At 35.7% G+C, this 18474-nt stretch overlaps 1 protein-coding gene across 4 annotated transcripts in view; it reads left to right on the forward strand.

Moving 5' to 3' along the window:
- ELP4 (elongator acetyltransferase complex subunit 4) overlaps positions 1 to 18474 on the forward strand; it is a 232574-nt gene that overhangs the window by 123496 nt on the left and 90604 nt on the right. The window contains exon 10 of one of the 4 annotated variants that reach the window (XM_031942490.1): positions 1677 to 4334. The exons of the other annotated variants lie outside the window; for them this stretch is intronic. Within the exon in view, the coding sequence (XP_031798350.1) occupies positions 1677 to 1688 (12 nt within the window). The 3' untranslated portion in view covers positions 1689 to 4334. Of the gene's footprint in view, positions 1 to 1676; positions 4335 to 18474 lie in introns of those variants that run through there. 4 annotated transcript variants of the gene reach the window in all.

An 18474-nucleotide genomic window follows, 5' to 3' on the forward strand; every position in this document is an offset into this window, starting at 1 on the left:
GATAGTAATAGTTGTTCAGAGTATGTTTGAATGAATGAATGAATACCTCATGTGGATAGAGTTAGATTTAAAGTCAAGAGATCTTAGTTTTCAAGCCTGCCTCATGCTCTCTTGTGTTCTCATTGGCAAATAATTAAACCTCTTAGAATAAGTCTAAAATGAGGATCATAATAATTCCACTTTCTACCTCATGGGGTTGTTGTGAGGAAAGGACTTCACAGATATTGAGATGCTTTATAAAAGGGAATTTTTACTCTGTAAGGCATTAGGCTTGCAAAGTGCCTTTCCCATAAATGATATAAATTCAATTAGTAATGAACTCTCTACTTTTAAAAGAAAAAATGATGGCTCTTTCTCCACATGTCCTCTTAGAATCTCTTTCACTATTCTTATTCATGTTATACCATGAAACTCTAGAAAAAAATGCCAGATAGGAGGGTAGAAAGATGATGCCTTTGTTTAGGGGACACATTTATCTAGGGAGCTCTCTTAAGACTATTATATATAAAAATTGATTTGTTATTGCTACTTTTCAGAATGTTTTTTGAAGGATGATAGACATGAGACAAAATGGCAAGCCTAAATTCTTGCTAGAATTCTTCGGTGCCTCAGGCAAGAGCTATTCTAGCTAAAAGAATGTGTACATCCTTTTTTCCAAAAAATCTGAGTTACTTTTTCCTGGGTTTCTATTATCTTTATTTTTTGAAGGGAAAAAAATGACTTTACAGAGAGGAAAAGAAAAAAAAATGGTGATAATTCTGTAAGATCTTGCCTCTTGTCTTAGGATGAAAGAATTTGATCTCTTTCAACACAGTATATTTAATGTATCAGTTGAGACACAGAGACTAGTAATGCATGGATAATTTAATTAATTAAGAGTAAGTCATAATAAAGAGGTTTCTTCAGATAGGAAGATGGTTAATTTCCCATGGAAAGACTATGTTAGAAGAAATAATGGAAATAAAGCAGTCATGACCAACTCTTATATGTTTTTTCTTTTTCTTCCAAGAAAAATTATCTTTGGGCTGGAAAGGATAATACCAGAAAACAAACAAAAATACTAACAGAGTATCTAGGTCAGTGGTCCTCAAACTTTTGTTCTCAGTATCTTCATGTTGTTTAAAAAAACTATTGAGGATCTGTTCAAAGAGTTTTTGTTCACATGGGTTATATTTATAGCTGTTTACTATATTAGAAATAAAAAATAATTTTGAATTTGTAAACCCTCTGAAAGGGTTTCAGAGACCCCAACAATTCTTTGGACTACACTTTGAGGACCACTGATCTAGGTCCTCTGTGAATCAGTTCAGATTGTCAGTTCTAGAAGATTTGCATCCCAGAATACTGAACAAATTGGTAAATACAATTGCTTAGACTCTATCAGTGATGTTTAAAAGACTACTGGGGGCATCAGAGGTGTCTTGGGATTAGAGAAAGGCAAATGCTGCCCAATCTTTAAAAATAAAAAAGAAAGAAAGAAGAGAGCGTAAAGAAAGAGAATAGAATCTGCAGACTGTAGACCAGTAAACTTGCCTGATCACTGGCCACATTTTAGAATGCATTAGTGGAGGGACGGTTGGAGGATATTTGGAGAAGAAAAGAGTGATCACAAAAACCACCATGGTTTCATCAAGACAAATCATGCCATACAAATCATGTCCATTTCCTTTTTTTAGCAGGGTTACTAGATCGATCAGGAGCGTGCTTTTATATGTAATTGCTGTAGATTTCAGCAAAGCAGAAAGGCAGTGTGGAGCAACAGATAGAGTAAGAGCTGTTCTTGAAACCAGGATGATCTAGGTTCAAGTTTCACTTCCAAGCCACAGAAGATTGGTGATCTTAGACAGGCAAGTCACTTAAGCCTTTCAGTGTTCTAGGCAACTCTCTGAAAATAAAATTTCAAAGAAGATGTCAGTCACATTTGTAGAAGGAGTTTCTTCATCCAGGAATTTACTATGCCAGGGAAGTCCTTCTCCCTGGTCCCCCTGTAACAGTGCCTCTCATGTTATTGATGTGGGGGGAAAGTGTAGATGAGATTGAAGTGTAGCATAGTTTGGTGGACTCACAATTGGTTCAATGGTTGGTCCTAAAGAATATTCATTAAAAACTCAATGTCATCTTTGAGGTTTCCAATGGTTTGTCCTAGGACTCTGTCCTTGGTACTATGTAGTTTGGCTTGAATAAACACATAGGTGTCAAACTTATCAAATTACAGATTCACAGAATTCCAGAAATTTGCAGATGACACAAAGCTGTAAGGGATTAGCTAACACTCGATGACAGGTTAGAAAAAGATCTTGATGCTCTAGAGCAGAGGTGTCAAAGGAGCTGCCTGAACCAGATTAAAATGTAATTGGGAAGCATTTAACAAAATAAGTATAAATGCATTAAAATATGGGTAATGTTACCTTCTGAAATGCCATCAGTGTGCAAACCATGCAAATTAGTGACCCCCCTTTCTATTTGAGTTTCATACTCTAAAGCTAAATAAAACAGATCTAGTAAGGATAAATTAGGGTCTTTAGTGAGTTCAGAAAACTCAACTTCACAAATATATGATGGAAAACATATAATCAGACTGAAAGTGATTCTTGTATTTTCTTGGATCACAAACCCAGTATGATTCAGTACTGCAGTAAGGCAGCCAGGAGAAGCAAGATACATTAAAAGAAGTGTCTGTCCAGAAGTAAAGTGACCAAAGCTCTTCTGTACTCACTGCCCTGATCAAGACCCATGCAGAGAGAGCATTGGGTTCAATCTGGCCCTTCTGTTAGCGAAGGACTTATTGAAAACTGGAAAATTTTAAAGAAGGATAACTAGGGTAGAGAAGGAAAAGGCTGAAGCTGAGCCTCCAGGAGCCTTGGTTTAAACTGCTAATGTTTGGCCTGAAAAATCATGACTGACTGACATATTTGATGGAATTTCATGTGGAAGAGGAATTGGATTTCTCTGCTTGTCCCAAAAAGGCAGACCCATGAACAATGAGTAGAAGTTATAAAGAGGCAAATCTAAGCTTGCTCTACAGAAACACTTCCCAACAATTAGATCCATGTAAAAAAGAGCATGGCTGTCTTGGGAGTGCATTTCTCCTGCCTCAATAGAAGCAATAGATGTTTTAGACAGGATTATTTTTTAGCTATCCAATCCAAACCTTTGCAAATCTGAAAATTTATATAGACAAATTTTAAATGGTTCTCTATTGCCTTATAGCATAAAGTAGAAACTCTCATTATTTAAAGCTCCCTACAGTCTAAATCTTACAACTCTTCTACTTACTTCATTCCTCCTCTTAATGCATAGTATGTTCAGGATAAATCTTACCAACTGTTCCCTCTGAGAACTCAATCAATACCTCCAGTCTTCATGCCTACAGTTTGTCTCTCTTCCCTGCAAAGCATTGCCTCCTCACTTCAAGTCTCAGTTTAAGGACTACATCTTCTGTGAAACTTTTCCTGATGCCCCCCAGTTTCTGATACTTTTTCCCCCTCTCAGTTTACCTTTTTTTATACTTATACATGTACTTGTTGTGTCCCCTTGTAAATGTAAGGGCAAGCGGAATTTGCCTCTTTGAGCCTGCCCAGCTGTCTACTCATTTTTGTATTTTTGTTTGTTTGTTTGTTTGTCTTTGTTTTTCCCGCAGAAATGTATGAGATTCAGAAGTCAAGTTACCTGCTTGAAAGATAAACCTTTTTAAAAATGATGTTCATACAGAGTGTTAACATTGGTGATGCTTTAATAAGTGACTATTCAAAGCCATATCTATTCATTGTCTGTGAACTTTTGGCATCCTTACCTGTTTCAGGGAAGGAAAAATGATTAAATTATTTTAGAATAATTTGCATTATAACTTAGGGGAAACAAGTTGGTTTGGGTAGTTGTCTATGTGCATATATGTATATGTGAATGTTATGTCTATATACACATTGATATAATACATACATATGTAGGTATGTATGTATGGAATTCAGAAACATTTCCCTTTTAGGGAAGGAGAAACTTCATTGTATGATTCTTAATGAATGACAGATTTATGTATTAAAAATGAGAGATTGTTCTATTCTGTAAGAGCCCTAATTGGGTGCCATGAACATCAAAGAGGGTGGCAAAGGTGAAACATTGATTCAGTCAGTGACACCCCACAAAAAGGTTGACAAGTTTCAATCTGTTTACACAGTGCCAAATATCAAATTTTGCTGAATTTTTTATTGAGTTTACCAGTTGACTATTTTTAAGTTAGTTTTTTGTTGTATTATTATGTAGACACTACTTGTATTTCAGTAAACCATATTTCCAAATGAAAGATTAATTCTGTTTATATTTCTTGAATATCTTCTGAATTCTGAATTATTTCTTAATTATTTTGGAATTATGAGTTGAATCCCTTATTTTTTATTAATTTGGCTATTTTATTTGTAGATTTGTTGATATATGTGTGTATGTGTGTGTATATATATTATATTTATATATACACATATATATTATATATGTGGAATGAGTCTTTCCACTTACGGAAATACAGGAAAACATGAGTTGGTAATTTGGTATAATGCTATAATTATATCTTTCGTCAGGATAATTATATTAAAAGTAAATAAAGGTAGAACTAAGGTAAGACTTAATTTAGGATGTCTTTCAATTGTGTCATGCTTGTAATTAAAGTACTTTTATAGAATGTTAAGGATTTTAAGAAAAAAGTAAAGAGATTTGATTTTTTTTATAGTGTAGCTTAAAAAAAAACAAACCACTTCAGAAGTCATTTCTTTACTTGCACAATGAGGAACCACAGACTGGGTAACCTCTGTACAAAGAAGTGATCTTACAGTGTTTTTATCCAAAAAGGAGGCCTGCACTTAGAGATGAACTTGATAAATCAGCTGACTCCTTCTACATGCAAGGCAGTAGAAGATGAATTAACTAACCCAATGCTGATAGGAAGAATTTTTGTTTCTGGAGTGGGAAATATGTAATTACTCTGCTCATGTTTCTTAAGCCACTGGAAAGAAAACTCATACTTTGCTAGTCATTAAAAATAAACATCATGAATTATATGTGATTAAACAGCCATGTTGCAGAATAGATTTTAGTTTTAAACTATTGCTGTCAATCCAAAAACTCACTTTTATGTATTGAAATATTCTCTAACATCCCCTATCTTTAACCCATTGAATTATCCATTAAAGGATCATACAACAGAGTCTACCATATGTCCCCAGAAACATACATATTTTCCTCCAGAAACAAACATGTCCATGTGCAGAGACACAAATGAAGGCAGACAGCCCAAAGCACAAGTCTTTGATCTCTCTCCATGGAACCCCCTACTCCCAAGTGAAATGCATCCTTCCTCTTTTCCTTGGCATCCCAGAGGCACGGGTTATGTTTTAAAATCCCATGATCCTTCAAGAGATGGAGAAACACATTTTTTTCTTTTTGATATTTTTTTGTGCAACATGATAAATGTGAAAATATGAATAAAAGAATTGTACATGTTTAACATATATTGGATTACTTGCTGTCTAGGGGAGAGTGGAGAGGGAAAAGAGGAAGGGAGAAAAATTTGGAATCAAAGGTTTTGCAAAGGTGGTAAATGTTAAAAATTATCTTTGCATGTATTTTGAAAATAAAAAGCTATTATGTAAGAGAGAGAGACAGAGGAGAGAAGGAGAGAAGAAGAGAGGGATACAAACAGAACCTAACTCTGTAACTGTTATTTGCTGATGTGACTAAGCTTAGGTCTTCAATAGTATCAAGGGAGTGAAAACTTACCATTCCTTTTCCATAATTAGAAGCTTTTATTTTTTTAACCCCATTCTTTTTATGGGGAGGGAAGAAATGGAATAAAGCAGGAGAAAGATAGTGCCTGACTTTATCATGACTTAGTAGGAGGTTACTTTGTGGCCTTTAATTAGGACCAAAACAGGCCTAAGGGAAGTAGCCCAAGGCAATCAAGTCACCAAATCTATATTTATCACTCTGTTGTTTATATCCTAGTAAATCAATGTTTTGCTTATGTAGATCAAATCTGCTAAGAAAATTATACATATTCTTTTCTTGTGTTGAAGACTACAGTGTCACTTAGTGCTTGGAATAATAACCATATCTTTGGGGACTTGGAAATCTAGGATCACATAGTAATTTGTTGTAATATTAACTAGGTTCTTCTAATATGGGATGGGGGGAGAAAATAGCACTTCACAGATAAACTTTTCAAGCAAGATATTTTGTGAACACATGTGAATTTGAGAAACTCTTAGATTTTTTTTCAAAATACTCAGTGATTTGTTCTTTTGATTAACAGGTATGATAATATGCCCTGAATGATTTTTGTATAGCTTGATATATTCTCTTATTTGGTATGTTAAATGATGAACCAAAGTACAACTAAACTAAAATAGCAAAAACTGTCATGATATGAAAGTTGTTTCTGAAATAATGATGTGATTGCAGTTGACATACTTTAATCTCATTATCCATATTCAATAATAACCTCATATATGAAAGCAATTGCATAGAAATATGGCTTTAAATATACCAGATGTTTATCATTTTTACAATACAGTTCTTTAACTTACTAGTGTATACTACAGTTTTTTTTTTGGGGGGGGGAGGAGAGATTGGTTATTTAGATGATTTACATCATAAAATACCAGTATTTTAATGTCTACTTTTTTTTAAACTGAGATTTCTCAAAGTCAGTAACTAAAGTCAGAAGAGCTGGGGTACTGTCCCAACTGACATTTACTATTTACATAATCAGACACCTCTGAACCTCTGAACCTCCAATTCCTTATTTATAATGAGAAAATAACAGTGCTTATATTAGCATAAACTCAGAGAAGCATGAATTAGAAGAGCTCATCATTGGTTTCTCAATGTTGTAATGAGGAAAGAGCTTTCTAAACTGTACAGCATGACTTAAAAGTGAGAGTATTTGTCACTTCTCTCATGATATTTCCACAAAGTTCTGTTCCAGTGCCTGGTCTCTGGGTAGTTCTATCAGCACAGTGCCATGGCTGGCAAAGTTCTCTTAGATGATCTTTGGGAATGATATTTTACTTATTGCATCAAGGCCTTGCTCATTGCTGAGCCTCCTGAATGAACTCTATGGTCAGTCACCCAAAAAAAAAAAAAATGAAATAAAATGGGGCTTTGTATTCATGAAAGAAAATCCAAGGGTTTGGAGAGCTCCTGTTGTTCAAAGATGTGATATATCATTGGATGCATAGAAACTACAGATGGACAGTGAACTGGGCCCTGCTTTGAGCAGGAGAAAAGAACAAGCCAAATTATCTTTCAAAAATTGCTCTTTGCTTTTAAAGACTCCAATAGTCTTCTAATAATGCTGAATGTTTACAAGTCAAAGAATACCACAATCTCTGGAGAATTAGCTGGTATTTACCTAAAAATCAATGGATAGAGGGAGAAAGGTTGAATGTAGGCTGCACTCTATTATTAGCAATAATTTATTATTAGCAATAAATTATGCCCCAGAAGTTCCATAAGAGGCATTTTCAGAGAGATGTATAACTGGAATAAGGGGATAGGTGGGTGAAGGCAAGAATAAAACAGGACTTAGGAATGGCCATAAGGTCCATTGGTGCCCTGCAATAATGGCACAATGAAAAGAGATAGAAAGCCCTAAGACATTCAGTGGTTCCCCCTGAGAAACGTTTGTGAATGGTACCATGAAATCATCACTTCATTCTTAGATTATTAGAGGTTCTGTTTCATTCCCACAATTAAAGCCTCCCTGCTGAATCACAGTATATCACATATATTCAAAGACATATGTCTTTTCCATAATAGACCTTAAGGAAAAAGTAGATAATCATAGCTACAAACCAAAGATCAGGCCTTTCACATTCTTTCTGTTAAATGGTCTTTTGCTAGGGCATCATTTGTCCCTACCTGTACACACAAAGTAATAGATGCTCCTGAAGTCTTCTTTTAGTGAAGATGAACTGAAAGATAGGTGCTGTACAGAGCCATTTAACTTTCAACACTTTATTTAATAATGGTTTCACACCAGAGTATTCAAGACACATTCTTCACATACTAAGTGTAGAAAAAATTACCTCTGACTTGGTATGCTAAATTGCTTTCATGCTTTTGGCATTTTAATGGAAAAGCCTTAAAGTGTGATGCTACCAGTCATCACCCCTTTTTCAGCTGACACATTTTCTTTAATAAAAAGAAGAAGCAGGAAAGTAGACATTATGTGTACATTTGGGAGGCTTTGCCAAAACAATTTGATCACATTAAAAAAAAAATCACATTTATACTCTCTTGTTTACATATGTTATGATTCTAAAGGGCAACCCAGCTTGATCCCTTCATATCTTTTATCCTGATGAATTAAATTATAATTTTTTTAATGCAGATTGACATGGTATTCTCTGAGAGAGGGAACATGGGTTTTTTGTGTGTAACTTGAAGAAACCCACAAAATAGGATAAGAAATATATCTAACAAAATATACTTTCATATATTTTAACCCATATCATTTATTTAGTATAGTATTTAAAAGGAGGGAAATATGACCTATCTCTACCAAACCAAGTATATTGCTTTCATTAATGTAGATTTCTAGGACTCATTATGACAGAACATTGGCACATGAAGTTGTAAAGGGTGCTAGGTGTATTTTGTACATATTGTGGCTGTGGTGTTGCTATGGTAATCACTGCAGCTAAACCTTGCATAACTCACATGACTTACTCTTGTCTTGTTTTATTATTATTACTAACCCTTTTTTCCCAAAAAAACCATTCCAAAATGAAACTAGATGTTGTCCTTCTGGCTTCCTTCATGTATAAGTTGTTACAAGTGCACACAATTTTTAAAACTGGAAGAAAGGCTTCACTGTGCAATAAGAAAAGAGGAGGCTCTGAGGAGGCCAAAGGAAATCTTGAGTGAACCCCCCTCACATCATTGACAACATCTCATTTCATTAACACCTCAACAACCACACCCAACTTCCTTTACCTTGTCTTATCAACTTCTTTCTTCTTTCTTGTCTTCCCCTAAAGTCCCTCTCTTTCTTCTAGAGTCTTTCTCCTTTTCCTCCTAATTAAGTAAGCCTTGCTTCTCTTTCAGATCAAGTCCTCGTTCCCATTCCATCTCCTTAATTTTTTGTTAATCTGAAGCCAACAAAACATTTTTATTGAGCCCTGTTACGTAAAGCCCTGTTACTGTCCTTGGTGCTTAAAGTATAGGCACAAAATTAACATAGGCCCTATTTACAAAGAGCAGAAATATTTTGGGGGTGGGAGAGGGTGGACAGTTAGGATGAAGTCGAGGAAAAAGGGAAATTCATCAATAAGCATTGATTAAGAACTTACTCTGGCAGGTACTATGCTGTGTGCTGGATATATAGAGAAGCAAAAATACCTTGCCCTCAAGTAGTTCACATTGTAATAAGAGGTAGCAGCAGGTAAGTAAGTAGACATACATCCACATATTTTTTTGTGTGTGTGTGTGTGTGTGTGTGTGTGTGCACGCGCATGTATACATACTCTCAGAGATTGTGTGGAAGGTAATCTCCAAAGGGACAATATCAGCTCAGAAGACTAGGGAAGGCCTCCTACACAAGGTAGACTTTGTGAAGGTGTAGAAGGAAGCCAGAGATAGTACAAGATTCCAGGCACGGGAGGACAGCCAGTGCAAAACATGGAGTCAGGAGATGGGGTGTTATATTTGAAGAACAGCAAATGGATCCTTATAGCTGGAGATAGAGTGTGGGAGAGGAGTCAGATATGAGAAGGTTAGTAAGTTGGGAATGGTGAAGATAATTACCTGGGCTCTTGTCCTAGAGGCCTCCTCTGTCCTTTAACTGCTCCTGCCTCTTGCCCTAGATGTAAATTTGTATGTAAAAGCCAGTGGTCTTCACTTCCCCATGATGGCTGTAGCATCCCTTGGACATCAGTGCAGGCTTCATGATCTTCTTTGTTATGGATGTCTGTCATCGATAACTTTACTTATGGTGTAATCAATAAAATTGGTCTTCCCGGCCTTTGATTCCCCAACTCCAGCCTAAGCTGGCAGATCAGGTGCAGGGCCCAAAGGGAATGCCACAAAATCAGGCGGAAGCCTGGGCAAGTGGTATTGAAGTCCGAGGACTATAGTACCAAGCCTGGCAGAGGCTGTCACTGCTGCATTTGTGAGAGAGTGCTGCAAGATGGATCACGGCCGTGCAGGAGAAAAGCCGCCCAAGTACTTTATGCAGGTCGTAAGGTCGATGGGATTCATTTCTCTGTGAGCCTTCAGTGGAGTGGGATTTCATTTCCTATGTTGCTTTGAAGACCAGGCAGAATTCAGCTCTTTGACCTCACCTAAAAGCTGATTCTCCTCCTCCTCTTGCCTTTTGAAAAGCTCCTCTCTACATTCTCATATCAGTGATGTTTAGAATTCAGGTATATTCTCTCTGCATCAGTGAATTAGAATCAAACAATTAAAATGAGAAGAGAAGATACCCTAAAAAAAATGGATAAACATAAATAGCAGCTAGCATTTACTGAGTACTCTAAAATCTACAAAGCACTTTGCAAAGCCTCACAAAACTTCTGGAAGATAGGTGTTAGTTATGTGTGTAATGTACTGCGAGCTATTGTGCAGGTATGTGCAATGACTGCTTTTTGTAATTGAATAAAAGTATTGCGATGACAACTCATCTTCTCTAGATAAAGTAAAAGCATATTTGGGACAAAAATCCTGTAGCAGAGAGGATGAGTATTTCATTCTTGGAGATATTTGGGATTAATCATTCAGTAAACATTAAGTGCTTACTATGTGCCCAGCCCTGGAGATACAAATAAAGACAAAAACAGTGGTCCTGGTCTCAGGGAGTTCCTATTTTAATGAGGGAGATTTCATCAGGTAAATTGTTATATAAATATAAGCTCCAGAGAGTGAAGAAAAAAGATAATCTCAGAAGGAAGGCAGTGAGGGGAACTAGGAAAGGTTTCCACAGATGAGGGATTTCGAGCCTTGAAGGAAGCCAAACCGCATAGAGGAGGAGAGCCTGTGGAGATGGCCAGGAGGCCATCACAGAGTCAGAAGAGGAGCCAAGCAGGTCAGTCAGTGTGGCCAAATTATGCAGCATAGGAAGGAAACCAAAAAGGCGGGAGCTAAACAAAAGACCCAGCTGAGGAACATCTGGGCCCAGTAGCAATGGGGAGCCACTAAAGGAGTTAGTGTGGTAGTGGGGCAGCAGGAGCAAGAGACTTCCAGCAGGAGGGCCAACCAAGGGATGAGGATGTCACCGAGAAGTGACTGCGAATGCAGAGGAGGGAAAGTGGACCGGGAGAGAGTGAGAAAACAACACAGAAGTTTTGGGACAGATTGGAAATGTTGGGTGTGTGCAAAACAAAATACAGGGAGATACTGAGGGAAGTCTCTTAACTGCGAGGACCCTTGACCATAATAGGAAAGGTTGGGAAGGGAAGGCAAAATAATGAGTAGTTTCAGGACATGTTAACTTTGAGATGTTGGGCAGCTGTTTTGAGTGTGTAAAAGACAGTTCTTGATTTGAGGCTAAAATGCAGAAAAGACATTTAAGAATGGACTTGAGGATCTGAGAAGTATCTGAATAGAGATGACCATTGTCCCTATGGGAGCTCATGAAATCACTAAGTGAGATAGTATATAGGGAAAAGAGAAGAGGGCTGAAGACAGAGCTTTGGGGGACATCTTAGTAAAGATGACATAAAGAGCCAGCAAAAGAGACTTAAAAAGGAACAGAGAAGAGAGACAATATAGAAGGACAAAACAATCAACAATGTCTAATATTACAAAGAGGTCAAGAAGAATGAAGACTGAGAAAAGGCCATTTGAAACCACTATTAGGTTTTAGGTCTTATAATGCAGATATTTGTCATCTCTTAGTAAATGAAGGATAAGGAATTTCTGGTTTATAATTCTTAATATCTGGTCATATCTTTCAAGATATCAGTACATGCGAAGTTTTTGCAGTTTACAGCTTATTTGTTATATGGTTTTTACCATTTTCTTGCAAAATCTGTGTTTTCAGTGCTTCTCCAGGCTCCTTAAGGTTAATAATCTTTTTGTAATCTCTGATGGAAAAAAAAATTATTATTTGTTCTTGTAAACATGCATACGACTTAACTGTTCTTTGTCAACATATTGTTGGTTAAGTTGAATTGGTTATCACCCATGAAGGCTTTTTTGATTCTATACTTGGATCTTCATAGGTTCTATCTGAGAAGAACCCTTTTGTTTAAATTCAACAAATCCAGGAATATATACATCTTATCAGCCTTTACTAGTGCTCTATGAAGTAATGTCTAAAAGAAGTTAAAATTACATGTGCTCAAATCTCTTCCCTTTACTCAGTGAAAAAATGTTAATCTTTCTAAAGCTGCTTCAGTCAAGGAACCCTCTATTTCATTACATGTATTTTCATTTGGATATTTTCTAAATCTGTTATTCATTTTTCAATTGTAAAAGTTAATGATGGCAGGTAAGAGATAGGTGTTAATTACTTCAAAGTTATTCTTATCATTGAGCTTAGGTTTCAAGAAGTTTAAAAGTCTTGAAATTCACAGCTATAGTTTCTCCCTGATAGTTTTATATGTTGTGTGTCTTTGTTGTTGTCAGTATTATTATCACGATCATCTCATTTTGACTGTTTTGATGTGACTCAAATGCAAATGGTTCTGGAATAAGTTATTCTGTTTTGATTTATATTTAATTTAAAAACTTATAGGTAATAAGATAGAATATTTATTAAATGGAACACTTATGAGGCAATTTTTGAAAACAAAAAAAAATTTTGATTTCAAAAATAAAACTAGTAAGCTACACTTTTTTTTTTTTTGGCTGAATTGCTAAAGCAATTGGGTTTAAGTGACTTGTTCAGGGTCACACAGCTAGGAAGTGTTGTTAAGTGTCTGAGGCCAGATTTGAACTCAGGTCCTCCTTACTTCAGGGTTGGTGCTCTATCTTTACATCATCTAGCTGCCCCTAGCTACAGTTTTTTTTTTTAAAGGAAAAAACCTAAAAATAGATAAGCTTTTGGCTAACTTGATTTTTTTAAAAGAGGAAAACCAAATTACCAGTATCAGAAATGAAGAAGTAAATTCACAATCAATGCAGAAAAATTATTTGGGAGCTATTTCACCAAATTATATTTCAATAAAACTGACATTCTAAGTGAAATGTATAAGTATTTACAAAAATGTGAAGTTATAAAATATAAAAATAATAATAATGGTGATAAAATAGAGAGGCCTTTCAGTAACATCAAGAATGAAGCAAGAGTACCCTGTATGACTGTTACTATTCAATATAGTGTTAAAAATGCCAGTTGTAGCAATAGATTGAAAAAATAAATTGAGGGAATAAGCTTAAGCAAAGAAGAAACAAGATTATGACTCTTCATAGATAATATGAACCCTAGTTAACTAAAAAGCTAATTAAAACAATTAGAAATATAGTAATAATCAACATTGCATACAAAAAAAAAAACCTTATCTAAACCATAAATTAGGCAGGTAAAAGATTCTGTGAATAGAGAACTGGCCCGGAATTGGGAAGACCTGAATTCAAATTCAGCCTCAAACACTTAGTTGTGATAAAAATCACTTAACTTTTGTTTGCCTCAGTTTCCTCATCTGTAAAATGAAGATAATAATAGCTCCTCTCTCCTAGTGTTATTGTCAAGATCAGAAGAGATAATTGTAAAGCACTTAGGACCTTGTCTGGCACATATTAGGCACTATGTAAATGTTAGCTATTACTATTATTAGTTACACAAATCATCAGCAATTCTGTATGTTACCAACAAAATCCAGCAGAAAGATATGGGAATAGAAATTCTTTTTAAATTACTAATATATGAACACAATTACAAAACATTCTTAAGACAAATAAAGACATATATAAACAAATTGGAAAATATTAATGGTTCAAAGTAGGTCAAGCAAATATAATAAAAATGACAATACTACCTGAGTTAATTTGCTTATTCAGTGCCATAACAAAATTCATCAGGAGATCTAAAAAGGTCAAACTTATCAAGAAAATTAATGGAAAAAAGTACAAAAGGGGTCCAATACTACTAGATATCAAACTATATTACATCATCAAAAACAATTTGGTATGATTAAGAAATAGAAAGGTTCATCATTAGAACATAACAGATTCATAATATAAGAAAGACTTTGCATGAACAAAATCAATGCAGCTAAAATTAGAAGAGAAGTTTGTAAACTGGGGAAATCTTTATGGCTATTTTCTCTGATAAAAATCCCTTTTCAAGATATTCAAATTAAAATTTATAAGAATAAGAGGCATTCCCTAATTAATTAATTAAATGGCTAAACAATAATTTAAAAAGAGGTTTTCACAAAGCCAAGCTAACAACAATTATGTAAAAGCATACTCTAAATCACTAATAAGTAGAGACATGGAAGTTAAAGCAGTTCTGGAATTTTACCTCACATCCATCAGATTGGCAGAGTTGACAAAAAAAGAAAATGACATGCAATGGAAGCTGTGGGAAAACAAGTATATTAATGTGTAAATATGTTAATGGAGCTGTGAACTGGCCTTTTTGGAAAATGATTTGGCATGATGCCAAAAAAAACCACAAACAAACAAAAAAACATATAAATTGTGTATACCTTTTTGTCCTAACAATTCCATTCCTAAATCTGTATTCTAAAGAGATCAAATATATTTATTTCACAAAATAAAAAATATTTATAGCAGATCTTTTCATGGTTACAAAGAATTGAAAACTAAAATTGGCTAAATGAGTTGTATGAATGTGATGAATGAAATATGATTATTTTGTTAGAAAGAATGAATGGAATAGGTTCAGAAAAACTTGAGAAGACTGGTATGAACTGATGCAGAATGAAGTGAACAGAATCAGGAAAATAAATCATATACTAAAAACAATATTGTAAAGAGTCAACTTTGAGAGACTTGGAGACTCAGATCAATGCAAAGACCAACCACAATTCCGGAAGATCTGTGGCACAACAGGCTGTCCACATTCTGGTAGAGAGCTGATGAACTCAAGAGTTCAGATTGAGAAATGTGTGTATGTGTTTTGACCTGCTGTTATGGGAAAGTTTTGCTTTCAATTTTAGCAATTTTAGCAGGGAATTCTATTTTACTTGTAAGAAGAGAAGACAGATTTTCATTTGAAAAATAAAATTTAATTTAAATAAAAATAAAACAACAATGAATGTTCTGTGGAGGTGAAAAAAGGATTGTGCTGGAGAAAAGGATGTATGTGAACTTAGGTCAATAAGTATGTAAGGAGCAGAAAGAAATGGTCAATATTGCTTTCCTTCCTATTTCTCTTTTTCCTTCAGTGTTCACCTATGGTTTGGTTGGGAGATGGGCTGAAGAAGCAGAGCTTCTCATCTCCTTCCATTAACTGAATCCAAATGGTTGGAAGCTTAGAAAGCCTAGCCCTACTGTTGCTTCATTTTTAAAAACCTAAAGAGATAAAATTCAGAGTTGAGGGACATAAGCTTATGAAGATTATCAGGTTTAGAGCCATAAAAGACTTGGCTAATTCAACCTCATTTAGGTACCTTTTTAAAATGCAATTTTTTAGTTTCTCAACATGTTTTTGTGGTTTTGCATTAAACTTTGTGATTTTTAGGAAAGCCATTTCTCTGGTTTTAATTTTAGTTAGTGTCACAGTAAGATGGTCAGAGATACCAAAGCAAATTAAAAAGGGTGAAAGACTCAAGAGTTTTGACTTCTGAATGCAAAGAACAGAAAAATATTTAAGATAGAAGCATTGTATTTAACATCATGATTAAATTTAAAGAAGAAATTTGATAGCATTTTGATTAAACGTGAATTATATTAATAAATGATTTTTAAATCAGACCATCTGTTAAAGCTTCCTGATGCTCTTAAGTCTAAAGCAAGAAGTTATTTATGTTTTCATGCAAATCAGGCTTTAGCCAAAATACTCTGAGAAAGAAAAAAACAGATGCCTATTAGAAATTCATTATTCCTATACTTTTAACCTTCTAAACGTTACCATTCTTTCTTCTGTGCAATCAAAATATACTAGTATTTATTTCAGTGACTGTTAAATTAGCATATCACCTCTACAGTGTTTTTTCCCAAAAAATATTGGCCTTTGAATCTTTCAGAGCTGCTTTCTTAATAGACAATATTACAATAGTAATATCATGTAATCTGGCAGAAGAACCAGACACTGTAGCAGAATATATTGGAAGTAGATGAAAAAGAGACCAGTGATTATATCACATTTCATTCACTATGAAGATTTCAGGTTGAAGTAGGACAAGGGGTTGTTCCATACTTTGATTTGTTATAATCTCATAATTTATTTTTAAACAATAATAATAGTCTTTCTGTGTTTGCTTATTAAAATTTTAAAATTTAATAATAATATACATTGTCTGGCACATAGTTGACACTTAATCCATTAAGATTCATTGATTGTAACAAGTGACATTGGTGTCAGAGGAGGTGCCAAAGAAGGTTTTTGGTCAATCTCTTCATTTGCATTTATTTATAAAAACTGGGATTGTATACTAACTCCACAAGTTACTAGCTGTGTGACCTAAAGTGAGCTCCTTGGCTTCTCTGAACCTCAGTTTCCCTTATTTCTAAAGGAATGATTAATCGTTGCTTGATGGTATTATATGGATCAAATGAAATTATGCATTTGAAGCACTTTGGAACAACTTCAGCAACATTTTAAAATATAAAGTAACCGACATGAATCCTGAGCATTTCTGTGTATTACCAATAAAATTTAGTGATACATGTATGTAACTAGTATGATCAAGTATTTATGATTTCGTTGGTATAAAAATTCCTTCCACCAAGAATTACTTAACATAGCTGAGTAGGTAGGTCTTACAAAGTTTTCAGAGATTTAAGAGAATTCAAGAACTTTGTCCTGAGTCCACCCAGTTTTAAGAGGGAAAGGCTGGATATTACTCCAAATCCAGAATCTTTCCTCTCCATCCTCCCTGATGCCTTCAGAGTGTCATCAAAATGTGAGATGTTACTGACCCATTCCTTGCCCTGTTCTGCCTCTGCAAGTGTCCTTTACTCCTAAAACGTGGTGAGGAGTGGAGAGAGGTGGGCAGCTGCATTTGACAATTCTGCTTCTGCATGCTGCTGAGAAGGGACTCAGTCCAGGTGGTGGAAAGCAAGGCAGAAGGGTCCTTTGTCCCTCACTGACCAGCTGCAGATGGCATCCTTTCCAACCAAGAAAAGCCTCCTTGGAATACCCGTCCCACCTCTTCCAGACTGTGGCCTCTTTCTTCAGCTTCCTTGCCATTCTCTCTCGCGTTCACCTCAGTACTTTACTGAGAGCCTGGAGATCATTTGCCTTGAGAACCTTCAATCACCCCCTTGCCATCACAGTCCACCTTTTGACATTATATTCCATCAGTTCCTTACAATGGTCCCTGATGAAGAGATGGCCCTCTTTCTACTCCCCCCAAAAAACACACCTTTAACCCCAACTTCTCCATCTTCCCCAACAAACCATTCTCCATGGATCTTCATTTGTCATTCTCTCCCTATATGTTGGCTTTATCCCTGCCGACCTAGAAAACTGCTTGGCTCTTCTTTGTCCTTAAAAAATCGCCCATGAACCCTCATGCTGCTGTCCTCTATTCCTCTGCCTCTGAGTAGCCGGACACCCCTCTGCCTTGCTCTCCCCACATCCCTCCTCATGGCCTTTCTCAGTCCTCATTCTTTCTTGCCTCTCTCCTACATTTGACACTTTGCCGCCTTTTCCTTCTGGGTGTTTTCTCCTCCGTGTCTGTTCACTCCTTTGTGGTCTTTGTTGGATCGCCATCCATGTTTTGTCCTCTAGCTATAGGTATATGCCAGGTTCTTTCCTGTGCCCCCTTATTTGTCTTCTGATTGTTTTTTTGGTAATCCCAGCAGCTCCTATGGGTTCAATTATATTATCTCTATGCAGATGACTCCCACATATGGATGCAGTCTTTATCTCTGTCCTGGGCTCAAGTTCTGTATCACTGATTGCCTACTTGACCTTCCCAACTAGATGTTCCTTTTTGAACATCCCTGTTTCTGTCAAGAGCACCACCATCCTTCCGAGCACCCAAATTCAATCTCGGAATTATCTGTGAACAAATGTTAATTCTACTTTTATAATTTTATTATCCTCTCTACTCACTTGGCAATTATCCTCCTTTATGCCCTCGATCACCTCTCAAATAGAGCTATTATAATACTTTAAGGCATCTCCCCTCTCCAAATCAATTGCCAAAGTGATATTCCTGAAGTTTAGGTCTGATTGTAGCACTTTGCTCTCAATGAACTCTTGTGGCTCCCTAGAATCAAATACAAACTCTTCTTGCCAGAATTCTAACATATAATTCTCCTTCTAACCATCCACAGGCCAGCCAGACTGTCTCCTGATCCATGAGGCACTCTTTCCCTTTTCTATGTCTTTTGTCTAGCAGTGTG

The sequence above is a fragment of the Sarcophilus harrisii genome, chromosome 6 (assembly GCF_902635505.1).
Source record: "Sarcophilus harrisii chromosome 6, mSarHar1.11, whole genome shotgun sequence".
In the NCBI taxonomy this organism is placed as follows: domain Eukaryota; kingdom Metazoa; phylum Chordata; class Mammalia; order Dasyuromorphia; family Dasyuridae; genus Sarcophilus; species Sarcophilus harrisii.